The sequence below is a fragment of the Myotis yumanensis genome, unplaced genomic scaffold, assembly GCF_028538775.1.
Source record: "Myotis yumanensis isolate MYYU_CA2020_CCGP unplaced genomic scaffold, mMyoYum1.0.hap1 SCAF_1, whole genome shotgun sequence".
Lineage (NCBI taxonomy): Eukaryota > Metazoa > Chordata > Mammalia > Chiroptera > Vespertilionidae > Myotis > Myotis yumanensis.
In genome coordinates this window covers 118,177,162-118,191,562 of record NW_027223752.1, presented here as the reverse complement: position 1 = coordinate 118,191,562, position 14,401 = coordinate 118,177,162, and the positions used below count along the sequence as shown (strand labels likewise).

General features: G+C 48.1%; 1 protein-coding gene across 1 annotated transcript in view; it reads left to right on the top strand.

The window, feature by feature from the left end:
• Positions 1-4,199, top strand: part of THSD4 (thrombospondin type 1 domain containing 4) — a 606,437-nt gene extending 602,238 nt beyond the window's left edge. The window contains exons 17-18 of the mRNA XM_070431140.1: positions 1,043-1,187; positions 2,147-4,199. Of these exons, the coding sequence (XP_070287241.1) occupies positions 1,043-1,187; positions 2,147-2,289 (288 nt within the window). The 3' untranslated portion in view covers positions 2,290-4,199. The remainder of the gene's footprint in view (positions 1-1,042; positions 1,188-2,146) is intronic.
• Positions 4,200-14,401: the final 10,202 nt, after the last annotated feature.

Genomic DNA, 14,401 nt, shown 5'->3' with positions numbered 1-14,401 from the left:
TGATGCATGAAATTCGTGCAAGGGGCTTGGCCCCCATGGTGGCGGCGGCGGCTGCCTCTGCCTCGGCCCCCGATGCTTCGGCTTGGTCTGGAAGGTTGTCCGAAAGGACGTCCAGAAGGATGTTTGGTCTAATTAGCATATTATGCTTTTATTATTATAGATTATTGTATTATTTTCCATACAAACAACTGTAAACCTACTTTTTCCCACCCCTGTATTTAAAAACTACGGAATTGCCCTGGCTTATGTTACTCAGTGGTTAAGCCTGAACCAAAGGGTGGCAGGTTTGATTCCCAGCCTGGTCAGAGCACATATGGGAGGCAACCAATGTATGTGTCTCTCTTGCATCAATGTTTCTCTCTCTCTCTCTCTCTCTCTCTCTCTCTCTCTCTCTCTCTTTCTCTCTCTCTCTCTCTCTCTCTCTCCTGCCTCTCTCCCTCCCACCCTCTTTATAAAAAATCAATGGAAAAAATATCCCCAGATGAGGATTAACAAAATAATAAAAACAATAGGAACTATGTATTATTAATTTCTAGGTGTGATAATGGTATTGTGGTAATTTTTGGTTGTTGTTAATCCTCACCTGAGGATATTTTTTTTCCATTGATTTTTTTTTCTTTTAGAGAGAGTGGAAGGGATCAACTCTGCAACCTAGGTATGTGCCCTTGACCAGAAACGAACTCACCACACTTTGGTGCATAGGCCAACACTCTAATCATTAAGAAACACTGACCAGGGTGGTATTGTGGTAATTTTTATGGAGTCCTTATGTTTTAGAACTACAAACTGAAATATTACAGAAGACATGATATGATTTCTACATTTGCTTCAAAATAATCCGAGAAGTGGATGTGGGTGGGTGTAGCTGGGACATGACTTGAATGATTTGATGGGTGTTGAAACTGGTTGACAGATGCATAAGAGTTTGTTTGAATATTGTCTCCTTTTGAAGATGTTTGAAATTATCCATTAGTTGTCCTCTGCAGTGTCTGAGCTAATAGACTGCCAAGAAATCTAACCTTCTCCCTTTGTGCCCATGCAGTGCTCCAAGAGCTGCCAGGGGGGCTTCCGGGTCCGGGAAGTACGCTGTCTGTCAGATGACATGGCCCTAAGTAATCTCTGTGACCCTCAGCTGAAACCAGAAGAGAAAGAATCCTGTAACCCTCAAGACTGTGTCCCTGAAGTCGGTAAGTAGGGATCCTGGAGTAAAGACTCATCTGTTAAGCTCTGTCAAGTTCTCTGGTGTGAAATGCCACATCCATCTGGAGTTCAGGGGTCAAAGTACTTTTGGTATGTTAAGTTTATAAGCCTGGATGGTGAGCCAAGCCACCCACCAAAAAATAAACTTAAATGTGAATTGATTAAAATGGTAATGCATTCAGAGACTTGGTTCCATCATCCTTAAGGTCAGAGTAGTGAGATTTTAATGTCATGTTTAAAGAAAAAGAAAAGGCCCTACCTGGTTTGGCTCAGTGGATAGAGCATCAGCCTGTAGCCTGAAGGGTCCCAGGTTCAATTCCAGTCAAGGGCACATCCCTCAGTTGCAGGCTCCTCCCCAGCCTGGACCTGGTCAGGGCACATGCAGGAGGCAATCGATGTGTTTCTCTCACATCGATATTTCTCTCTCTGTCTTTCCTTCTCTCTTCCACTCTCTCAAAAATCAATGGAAAAATATTCTCAGTTGAGAATTTTTAAATAATAATCTACATACTAGTATATAAAAGGCTAATATGCAAAGTGTCCCCTTGGGAGTTCGACCAGGAGACCGGGAGTTCAATCGCTCACTATGATGTGCGCTGACCACCAGGGGACAGCACAGAACATGGCGGGTGGGTGGCAACAGGGCGCTGAGGGAGCGAGGGAAGGAGGAGACAGGAGGCAGGGAGGCGGAGAGGTGGGGAGGCAGGGAATCTGATTGGCCCTGATCGCTGGCCAGGCTTAGGGACTCTACCTGTGCACAAATTTCCTGCACTGGGCCTCTAGTAATAATAATAAAGAAAAAGAAAAATGCAAGCTCTTAGTGCACACCCACACTCCATCAGCAATAGGCAGCAGGACCAGGATGGAGAGCCCTCACCTCACTTTCTCTCCCCAGTAGTCCAGGCTGCCCCTCGTGCTCAGAGCATCTTGTTCTCTTCTGCTGCAGATGAAAGCTGCAAGGACAGATACTACAACTGCAACGTGGTGGTGCAGGCCCGCCTCTGCGTCTACAACTACTACAAGACTGCCTGCTGCGCCTCATGCACTCGCGTGGCCAACAGGCACGCGGGCTTCCTGGGGAGCAGATAACACCCCTGCACCTACCCAAAGAGCAGAGCAGCAAGTCTGTAAGAGGGTGACTGGCAGGCTGCTGATCCACCAGGGGCTCCCTGGCCCAGGGCGCTGCCAGCCAATTTGGTCACCAGCCCCGCCTTCAGTAAAGTGTACACGCGGTGCCCAGGCGCAGAGCCATCAACTGAGCATCGCCATCAACTGACGTTCTCTCCTTGGGAAACCTGGCAACCTCTAACAGTGCTCTCTGAAAACCAGTCGGGGGGGCATTCAGGCAGCTCTCAGCCAACCCCTCCTGGCACTTTCTAAGGCAGCAATTTAGCCCTGACTGGGCACTGCCTCCCCCAGGGGGCGATTGGCCTTTCCAACATCAGCACCTCCTGGACAGTCAGAGGAGGCAGCACCCCTACCCCAAGGCCCCACGAAGCCTTGCTGAGATGCCGGCATCCCTGTTACCTCAGCCCCGCTGTGCCTGTCCTCTTTCTCAAAGACATTCAGTTGTTTGCCTGCCTCATGACACAAACATCTCATGTCATGCAGTGCTTTATTGTTTCACAGGTATATTCACAGATATTAATTCCTTAGCAGCTTACAACACCCCAGAAGGGAAGCAGGGAATGAATCATTGTCCTATTTTACTAGCAAGGAAACTGAGACTCATTGACCTCCCAGCCATATTCACCTGTTCAGTGGCAGAGCTGAGTCCCAACCCCAATCATCAGACCACAAAACCCTGACCCCAAGGCCTGTCCAGAAGTCTTAGGTCTGCAGGATGTGGCTTCATTTCAGACCAAGAGTGAGAATTTCCTAATTAGCAAACGAAACCCAGGTCTTTGAATTCTTCCCTCCAACCAAAGGTCAAAACTTTATCCCAGCATCAGTTGTTTCAGAAGTCTGTTTCCACCAATCCCTTCCCCCACAGTCACAGGCCCTCATCACAGGACTCTGCAGCTTTCATTAAGCCCCGTCCTTAAAGAAACTCTCCCCTGAGACCATAAAGGCGCTGGGTATCACAGTCATTACCTGAAATTCTGACTTCATTCCCCAGTGAGATGTTTTCCCTGGAACCGGAAGTCAGGGCCCTTTGGCCACAACAGTCCCTTTCTGGTCCCAGAGCAGGTTTCCAGAGCTGTGTGCTCAGCCCCTCCTCAGCCACCCTCCTGGGCTGTTCTCCACACGTGCCTGGTGGAAGGTGTAACCAACCCACACCAGCAAAAACCTCGTTTCTATTAGAAAGTGTCTCCCTTTGGTCTTTTTGGTTTGATTTATGGACTTCTCTCTATTACTTCAAATCCTTCCTTTCTCACCCAGGACTGACAACCCATGTCCCCGCCCCCCTCCCAGACATGAGCACTAACACCTACATTAATGGAGCCAGTCTGGGAGGAGGGGCTGTGAGCTGCAGTGACCGCTGCATCAGAGGGCTCTTCCCTGACTCCCCTCACCTAACTCTGCAGCTCCAGGGCCTGCGGGGGTCAGTAGGGGGTGGGGGTACAGTGCCTACTGAGAGATGAACTCTTTGAAAAATCCATTAAGAAGAAGAAAATATATGTACATATTTTTTCTTTTACCCATTAAGATAAGTACCAGGCTAAACAAATTGTAAGCTCTTAGTACTGTGGTCCTGGGCCCATTTCCCTTTTAAAGCAAGCCTTGGCAATTGAGTTTCTCCCACGAGCCCTTTAAACCAGAATCTGCTAATGAGATGATCACTTGCAGTTTTTGGAAGCATTATCACCAGTCAGTCTGACACACTCTGTGTTTCCAGGGATTCTCTTTGGCTTTCCTGTGGCTGTCCTCTTCCTGGGGAGCCCCAGCACCACTTCCCAGAAGCACCCCATCTCTCCTGGTTCTTATGGGACTCCTGTAAAGAAGCAGGCGGGAAGAGGCCCGGCTCCTCCGGCCACCAAGTGTGTCAGTGATTTCATCCCGTGCCCCCCCCCCCCCCCCCCCCGCCCTTCCTTTCGCTAGAAGCTCTTTGCTTCTAATCACAAGCGGAGTTTGTCCTTGACGCAGCTGCCCTCGGAGCCTGCTGAACAAGCCAGCCATCTGCTGGAGTCCTTGCAAGAGGCTGTCTTTACACGTGGGAAGGCAGGTGGGTCAGTGGGTGGGAGAGCAAGAAGGCTGATTTCACCTCAAATTAAGGGAAAACCTTGTAGCCATACCAGCTGCCCAACAGAGGTGTGGCCACCATCTGTGAGCGCGCTCTCCATCCGAAGTGGGACTTCTCTGTCGCGTGGGAGGTGAACATGCCGGTTCTCTCCACCTCGGGATGCTCATGATGCGCTTGGTCAGTGGTGGCTTTGTCTCTGACACCTGACAACGTCCGTGGCTCCCCAATGCTACCTAACATTTCTTTAAAGGCACAGCGATCCTTCCATGATGACGGCCATTGTGGAACTGGGTCGGGGGCTCTCATGACTTTGGGGGAGGGGGCAGAAGTACCTAAACTCGGGGGCTTTATTCTCTTCCAACAAATAGCTGAGCTGTTCTTGGAATTCATTTATCTCTGGAAAGTTTATAAATTACTAGAACGGGGGTTTTATTCGTTTATTTGTCTTAGAAATCCAATTTGTACTAATTTCCTAGCTTCTCGTGTCAGCATCCAAATGCCTTTGTCCTTAGCACAGCACATCAGATAGAGTCCTCTGATACTTCCAGTGACGACGACGTGTCTGTGTAGGAGTCTAAGGAAAGCTCCCCTTTTGGCGGCTCCCTCCCTCCAGATGTGTCTCCTCACCCTTTCCTAGACCCTATGATTTTGCTTTCTCCTCTGCATGACTTGCCGCCCCCTTCTCAGTCCTCTCCATGATCTATTAACTGGCCACAATGCAAAACTGAAATTTACATTTGATGGTGCTTTTTTTTTTCTTCTTGTACTGGATTGCCTCATTCTCTGCCCTGAATTTTAAAATTAGGTGAATTTAAGCTGTTACCTGTTTTTCTCACAAACATCAACAGAGCTCTAAACAGAAATAGTTTCTCTGCCCTCAGGGACCTGCAGTGTGACCGGAGCTCTCTGAGCTGTTCCCAACTGTGCCTTTGCCTTCTCCAGCCCGGGTTCTTTCTGAGTTTTCCTTTTTCATTTCCTTGAATATGTATCATTTAGGTGTCCTCAGAGTGTTCAATATTCAGCACTCTTTTTCCTTTAAAACAAATGGCTTTATAGACGTATGAAAAAATGGGAAGCAAGCTTAATTTATTTCCATGCAATTGTGTGGCAGAGAGAAATCCAGATATTATTAATATTACTAGTATCATGCTAAGCCAATGTCTTTTTTTTTAATATGGCCATTTTAGAATTTAAATATCAGTTCTTCAATGTGGAAGAAGACACAAATATAAGTGGTAAAAAGAAATAGGACTTACCTTAAAACAGGCTTCATACTCAAACCTGAAGGAACCTATGCCAGCATGGCAGGTGGGGGCCAACATTTGATCCATGCTGTGTAAAACATTGTCAATGTGGCTGGAGGGGGGAATAGTGCCTTGCTGGTGAAATTCGTAGATGGCATTGGCATTGGAGAGCTAACAGTATGGATGGCAGGTTCTGGACCCAAATGATCTGGGAGACTATTGACCAGGAAGCAACATATAGTCCTACCTTTGGGTTAAAAAAAAAAAAAAATACTATACAAGTACAAGGTGCGGAAGATATAAGAGTTTTGGTTGATTAAGCTCAGTGTGAGTCAGGAAAGTGGGATGGAACCACAACAAAATTAAACACAAAACACTTGGGCTCCATAAGGAGAAGACGTTGGTGAGTGTGTGCCATATTGTGGGGAGTGTCACCTGTGTGTAACATTCAGCTGAGCGTGCCCAGTCCTGATGAGCGGTGCAGGCTGGTCAAAACAGAGGAAAAGACTTTATGAGAATGTTTAGCCTGGAGTCCTTGGGACAGCCATCCAGGAACAGGAGATAAATCTACAGGGAGGCAGATTTCAACTCTTGCAGAAGAGCCGGCTTTCTGCAAGTTAGAGCCTTCAGGAGATAGAGCCTCCCTGGCCGGTGGTGGCTGACCTGTCGCTGGCGGTCTCAGCAGAGGCTGAATGGCCCTTTGTCGGGGATGCTGGAGAGGGGATTCAAGCACGAAGCTGGGGCAATAGGACTTAAGGTCCTTACCAAGTCTGGGTTTGGGTGACTGTAAGTAGAACAGTTTTAAATGGTTCTTCCGGTCTGGAATGGCCGGTGCAGGCACGCCTACTTCCCATTCCTGTGTCTGCAGTTTGGACCCTGTGCCGCACCCCTCCAAGCTCAATGCAGCCACCAGGAAACTGGTCAGAGCTGCCCTGACTGGTCCTGCTGTGTAGACGAGTAACCCAATGTCCCGGTGGACAGTCCATGCCCAGGGTCACATGCCCTGATGGTGGCAGAGCCGCTACTAGACTAGGACCCTCTAATACCATCTCTGTTTCTCAATTCACCTTCCTTTCCTGCACCTTTGCTAGAGCAAAGCAACCCTCTCCACCCCGAACAGTCCCACCTGCGGGTTACAGTGGGAGCCGTCCTCCGTGCTGAGGAACGTGACCATGAGAGGCTGGGAACTTCCAACCACTTCCTCGCCATCTTCCAGACTGAGCCCTTCGCCTCAGTGAGAGGAAAGCCATCCTGTTACATAACTAGCCGCACCTGCCTTGACCCCCACGCCCCCACCATTCAGTTTGACAGAAGGATATACTTTGTTATAACTTATTATTTGTTCTTTGTAAATACAAGATGTTTATAGGAAATGTGTATTCTGAACTCTATTGACAGAATGAGTCACTACACCAAAATAGTTCTCTTATTTAGAATAAGTTAATTTTAAAGGGACCTAATAGGTATTTATTTACATATGCAATCCACATTTGTAAAAAATCATTTGATTCTACTAACCCAGCTTCCTGGAAAGTTGCTACACAACGTCTTACCCTAAGTCCATAGTTACGATTTGTATACTGATTAGTCAAATTCCTTGGGTTTTAAGATGGAATATAAATTACTTGGCTTTTCGACTTGCTCAGGGCTTTTTCCCCCTGGCATTGTATCCGTATAGATTGCCACCTTTTCATTTTAAATATTTTTTTTTGCTCATATAATATGCCCTCTCTTCATGCCCAAACACTTGGAAAAGGAAATATGAGGGTCTTTCCCTGTCTCCTCTGTCTTGCCTCCTTCATGAGAGTCACCAGCAGTGAGTTGCAGGAGGCTCGGTTAGAGCCCTGGGCGAAGCAGAGTCTCCCTCCCTGCAGGGCACGGGGGCATGAAGATGCATTTATTGACCGCCCTGTCTCCGGGCCCCCTGGGCACTGCTGATTGGGGCCCTGGGCTTTCCTATCAATAACTGCATAGTCAGGAGCAAGGAGCCCCCTGAGTACTCCACTGACTGTGTCACCTTGTGATGTTAAATTATTGTTTAAAGAGGTGGAATGTGAAGGTGAATTATATGAGTAAGAACGGTCTGTTTTCTCTTCAGCAAAAAGGACAACTATTTTTGTGTATGACTAATTTATTTTTATTATTGTAAAAATACAATAAACTGGTTAAGAGATCAGCTTTGTTAACACATTTGTGCTCACATTGCTTCAGACAGCCCCCTCTACAAAGAAGAACCAGGCCCTTTAGAGGTGGTTGGCTTGTCAGACTTGTGTTCCGGGCGCTCTGGGGGTGGCGGGGCCACTTGGAGAACAGGTCCACCTTAGATACAAAGGCTGTGAGCCTGCGGTTTGTGCAAGTCCTCAGCTTGGCTGTGAGAGGATCCCTGGAGGAGCTTACGATAACATATTCAGGAAAGTGGCCGCCCCCAGGGTGGCCCTTTTCTGGTCTCTTCTTAAAAGTCCCTCAGGCAGGAGAAAAGGTGGGGCCCACTGTGCCACTCAGTGTGGCTCCATCTCCCAACTTGACTAAAACTTCTTCCAACTTCCCTCTGGCTGACTTCACCTTGGTCGCAAGTTTAGCAAAGTGTTTGACAAGATCTTTCAGGTTATCGTGGTGTGTAATAAAGTGGCTCTGACTTAGGTTATGACACCTCTGGAAAGTCGCCCTGGCCTAGATCGCTAGTGGAGTGCCTACGAGCTCTGTCCCGACTCCATCCCGCACAGCATTTCATCAGTCACTCCCAGAAACTTATTATTATGCCTGAAATGTGCTTTCCAGCCCTCCCACCCACCTTTCTCCTGCCTGGAAAAATCTTCATTTACTCTGTTTTCAATTGTGGTAAAATTCATGTAACCTAAATTCTCTTACTCTCCTTAAAGTGTACAATTCAGTGGTGTTTAATGCATTCAGTGACATGCAACCTGCTGCACAACCGTTTCATTATCTCCAAATTCCCTATTCTGCAACACCCAAACCCTGCTGAGCACTTACACATTCTATCTTGTTGACTCTTCACAGCAGACCCGAAGTTAGAATGTTATCCCCTTTGATAAATGAGAACTCAGAGCGGTTTGGTGCAGCTGCCACTTGGTGGCACCAAATTTCCACAGTCAGCTTCCCCAGAGGTGGCCTGTCTCCCCAGCGCCAGCTCCCCAGGGCCTGGCATGCTCATGGTCCAAGCCCGTGCTAGTTCCGGTCTCTCTCTTCATACCAATTCCAATCATTGGACAGCGGCTGCATGGGCACTGGATGGGTGCTTAGCTGTTGATGACATGTCTGGTATGGTTTAGTTTTCCCAAGCTTGGTATGACCGACCTGGTCCTAGGCTGCATTTGAAGCTACGCAATCACCACCCAGAGAGAGGAAATGCGCCCTTCTCTGTTCTTGGGACCAGACCCAGATGGATCCCTTGGGCTCCAGTTCAAGGGACCACACGCCATACACGTTGATTGAACTCCAGGAAAGAACCCAGAGATGGTGGCCAGGATGGTGATTGGAATGGGGGGTGTCTAGAGGGGAAACTGTCTTCAACCATCTTCAGAAATCTCCAGAACTATCAGGATAGAAGACAAGAACCTGACAGCAGATCAGCAAAGAGAAGGGGCAGGGAATTAGACTTGGCTCAGAGAAGAGTGCCTGTAATAGAAGCTTCACAGTGGGAAAGGCATTTTGAGTGACTGTGAGACCCTCAAAAAAAAGCATTTGGGCAGAGGGAAAATTTGAATATGGACTGTAGTTAGGATGACACGGTGGAATCGTGTAAAACTTCTTGGATGTGGTGACTGGTGTCTAGTCGAGCAGGAGTGTGCGCTGCTGCAGTCTTGAGGGTCAGAGGCCCTGATGTCTGCAAATCACTCTCCTGGCGGCTGGCACCGTCGCCGTGTGAGTGCCCCTCTGTGGGTAGACCGGGTACATGCAAATAAGGTGAACACACTGGTGGATACGAACAAAGGGCATGTGTGTTCATTACACTATTCTTTACTTTTCCAAAGTTGGACACTTTCCAAAATAAAAACTGGGGGGATAAAGTACAAAATAAGATAGAATTAAGAGAACTAACATTTTTTTTCAGTTTTCACATTTGTCTAATGACCTAATCACCTGGAGTGCTCCTCAGCACGCCTGAGCTCTCTCAGGGCACACAGACACCCTTGCTCCTCTCTCCCACGGTGCCTTGTGCAGCTGTGTATCCGGCACCGGGACACGCCAGGGCACCCACAGAGGCGAGCACAGTGTCCGTAAGGCCAGCTCGTGCCCCAGGTGATCCTCAGGTCAATACCTTTACCGAGCACCTGCTATGTGCCAGATATCCTCCAGGTCCTTTACATGGTGTTGTTTAATCTTCGCAACTCTTAAGAAATGAGCACTTCATTTTGTGGCCATTTTGTGGATACATAAATTGAGATTCAAAGAGAGTAACTTGACCAAGGACATAGCCGTTAAGTGGCAGGGTCAGCCTTAGGTTTTTATCATGCTTCATTTTGTAACGAAATCAACTATATTTTAATTAATGTTGGGACTCCCTCCCCGCCCCGCCTCAGATACTCTAGTCTTCAGTTCTTGAGGGTGAAGACCAGGCACTGGTGTCCTGGAATTAGCAGGGAATTCTGGGGCTGAGAACTACTGGAAAGGGTGTGTGAGTCATCTGGCTCTTGCTGGACTTCACTTTCTGATTCGATGACTGGGATGTGGCCTGAGATCCTGCAGGTCTTACAAGCTCCCGGGTGAATCTACTGCTTTGAAAATGAGGCACTTAAATTCACCCTTAAGAAAGTTGCAGGTTTCCTTGTTTTTTATTGGGAAGTTGAGCCAATGACTGCGGAGATTCTTTATGAAACAGTGATCTATAAAGTTGAGGCTCTTCTCCTTAATCTACTAGTTTGTTCCTTCACTCAGTGAAACACAGAGACTCTGAAAGTGTTGGACATCTTTTTACACACGACATGCATTATTTAATTTCTTAACCAGATAATCTGTGTATCATCCAGGCATTCATTGGGCCACACTTCGAAGAAAATCCGATTACACTGACTTAGGGATTTGTTTTTCTTTCGTAGCGAGAAGTCAGAAGGAAAGCAGCTGCTGGCATCGATCGGCTTCTCTGCAGTTCTCTTGGCCTCTTCCTCATGGTTGCAAGACAGCTTCTCCAGCTCTAGCTCTTTCATCCAGCTTTAGGGCAGGAAGGAGGCAGGGCAATAGCAGCTGCATTTGTCTCCATTTACTAAGAAAGCAAACATGTTCCTAGAACGCCTCCCCCCAGCAAACAAACTTCCACTTAGATCTCATTGGCCAAAAGGGCTCCATGCCATCTTAGCTGCAACACAGAGAAAGGACTGTCCTGATTAGCTCTGACCAATCCGCATCCACCCGCAGATGCTGGACACACAGTGGCGCGGGCACAGGATGAGAGCACAGACTTGTGGGGAGGAGCAGCGGAGGGAGTCCAAGCCCTGCCCTGCCCTCTCCTCCGAGCTGGTCTGCGGGGAGCTGCTCCTGATGTGGCGTGAGGCTGTACATCTCCCCTTAGTCAACAAATATTTATTGAGCACAAACCTCGTGCCAAGCACAGTTTGGGGCACTGAGTTAGGTAGACTTTACAAAATGCTGTGCAACCTGAAACTTTTGCAGATTAAGGAGACACCCCCGCCCCCAAAGCAGCCAGATGGAATCAGTGCAGCCAGGCTTCCAAAATAAATGGCAAATAAGCGGAGTCATATCTGCCTCTCCTTTTCCTGACAGCTGGGATGGACGGTGCTCGGCAGATTCTATTTCAGACCAGGCAGGCAGGGAACACGCACTGGCAGTGCCTCCTCTGTGCAGCACCACCAACACCTCCTTTCATACTGACACCCACCTGGCAGTGGGGGACGGATCTCCAGCCGGGAAAGCCGGATCTCAGCCAGATGAGGAAACTTACTTGTGATCACACAGGTCAAAGGGCTGAGGAACTCAAACCCTCGTCAAAACTTATGCCTGTTCCTCTTCAAGGCTCACTCTCCATGTGTGAAGTGAAAGTCCTTTTAAAGCTACACTTGACTCCCTGAGTATGTGCTGCGCATTATAGCCAAGGCTGCTGTGGCCTCACAGAGGCTCCCTGGCTTTGGGCGGAGAGCTGAGGGCACTGGCAGCTCTTCTGTGACATTCTCTCTTTCACACCATGGCCTCCAGGAAAGATGCTTTCCTGCTACTTCTGTGACCTGCTTTTACGGTGATTGTAAGCCCGGAGTCAATCTCTCACCCTGACAACAGAATTCGTGGCACCTAGCTCCACCTGAGCCCTGGGTGGTCTTCCCTGTCTAACTTTTACTCTCATCTTTGCCTTGTGGCTCTCTGACCCATGCCCCACTCACCCCCAATTTATATTCTCAGGTAACGATCCTGTTTATCTTCCCTATTCTATATAATAAAAGCCTAATATGCTAAGTGTCCAGTCATCCATTCAACTAATCAAAGAGTAATATGCTAATGATATGCTAAGGCTGCTCAACCACTCACTATGACATGCACTGACCACCAGGGTGCAGACAGTCAACAGGTCGACCAGTCACTATGACATGCACTGACCACCAGGGGGCAGACACTCTGACCGGTAGGTTAGCTTGCTGCTGGGGTCCAGCTGATTGGGACTGAGCGAGACAGGATGGACATGCCCTGGAGCCCTCCCACAGTTCCTCCCTAGCTGGCCAACCTCCCGCGTCCCTCCCTGGCCCTGATCATGCACCAGTGGTGTCCCTCGGCCTGGCCTGCACCCTCTCCCAATCTGGGACCCCTTGGGGGATGTCGGAGAACTGGTTTCAGCCCAATCCCACAGGTCAGGCCGAGGGACCCCACTGGTGCACGAATTCATGCACCGGGCCTCTAGTTACTATATAACAAACTATCCCCCAAACTTAGTGGCTTAATACAACAGTATTTGATTAGTCGTCATGATTCTGTAGGTCAGGTGCCCACAGGTACGCTGGGCACAGATCCTGTCTTCTCCTTTCGATATCCACTGTGGCCGGATTGCCCAAGGCAGCTCCTTCACGCCCAGGCCTGAGGCTGGCTGAGCTGGCGGCACTGCCTTGCCCAAGGTCCTAGGTCTAGGGCCTCAGTTTTCTCTGCTGGCTGGAATCCTTGCTTCTCCCCTGTGTAGTCTCGGCGCCTCACCCTCTCCAATGTCCTCCTCATGTGGTCTCTCCTTATAGCTTGGGCTTCTCAAACATGGTGACCAGAGGAGGAAGATCACACGAGAGAGGAAGAGGTTGCCAGAGCCCTCGAGGCCTGGCTGTGAAGCCCCAGACACCACTTCTGCCTCATTCCATTGGCCAATGCTGACCACAGGCATCCCAGATTTGAGGGGGGAGGCAAGGCCCCTCAGCCTGCCCTGACCTCTGATTTCTGTATCTCCATTTACAAGTCACTGAAAGTGAATTTCCTTTGGGATTCACCTTCAGTCACTCACTCATTCAACAAATATTTATTGAATACCTACTCTGTGCCTAACACTCCGGTCGGCACTGAGCATGAACCAGTGCACCAAGTGGAGCTGCATTCAAATGGGGGAGGCAGAAAATGGAAACAAACAAGTAACTTATGCTGCCATGCCATGTATGCTATGAAAACAGCAAAGCTGAGGGATGAATGGGACATGGTGGAGATGGGCAGGGCACCACAGGGACGAAATAGCCACAGGCAGGTGTGGGTGAGGGTGGCGAGGGGCAGGGAGGTGCAGAGGCCTCCTGCACTGGAGCAGGTGCAGAGTGTCCCGAAACGGAGAGAACAGGGAGCAGGGGGTGAGGAGGAGATGAGGTCAGACGCCTTGGAAGCTGGGAAAGACTTTGATTTCCACTTGAGAGAGACGGGAGGCCCGTCAGGCAACCAGGCAGAGGAGTGATGGGATTCAAGTGAGGTCAGCTGCCTGACAGGGGCTGTGCTGCATTTACTGTGCCCCAAACGCCTCCTCTCCTGGGTTAGACAGTTAGCATTGGAGGCAAGCTGAGAAACACCAGCTCAATGAAAACGTTGACTTAGGAAATCCACTTAGCACCATGTAACGAAAGTGCTAAAGCTGAATATATCCTTTCACTTAATAATTCCCTACCTGGGAATTCATCCTGGGGATAGAATATAATAACACAGAGTTTTCAGGAGTGTTTTCATAATGTTTTTTCGTTTTGTATTTTAATGTTAATAATAATCTTGTTACAATAGGCATGAACATATATACTCCATTTTCTAGTTTACTCTTTGTGGCCAGATACCATTGGTTCCAGCATTGGGACCAGGTAGTATTAGTTTAATTGCCATGCACTGAGCTACTATGAGAAGAATGGAGTCAAATTTAGTATTAAAAGATGCATTCCTTGCTGCCAAGCAAAAGCCAAATTATGTCACAGGCTTGCTGTTTGAGATAAGGGTCTTCAGTAGCATGTGTAGACAAGAGTTGTAAGTTACCTGTCATTACTGCCAAACCTAAATGAATTTGCACCCTTTAGTTGGTCCCTATATTCATGTTGGCAACTGAGTTTCAGCAAAAACATTATATATCTTATCAATGTTGTTGCTTTTAATGTTGTTTGGCAATAGTGTTTTTACTTAATCAGCAATTTCCTTTTGATTACAGGGTTCTATAACAAACAGTTATAATCCCTCTACTTAGTTTTATGTTTTAAACATTAGTGTTAAACATTAAGTTATTCTACTCAACCTTGGGGATGAGTGAAACAATTATTTTCCTTTAAACTGTGTGGATGTTACTCAATAGAGAGCAACACTGTAGTAACTAGGAGTT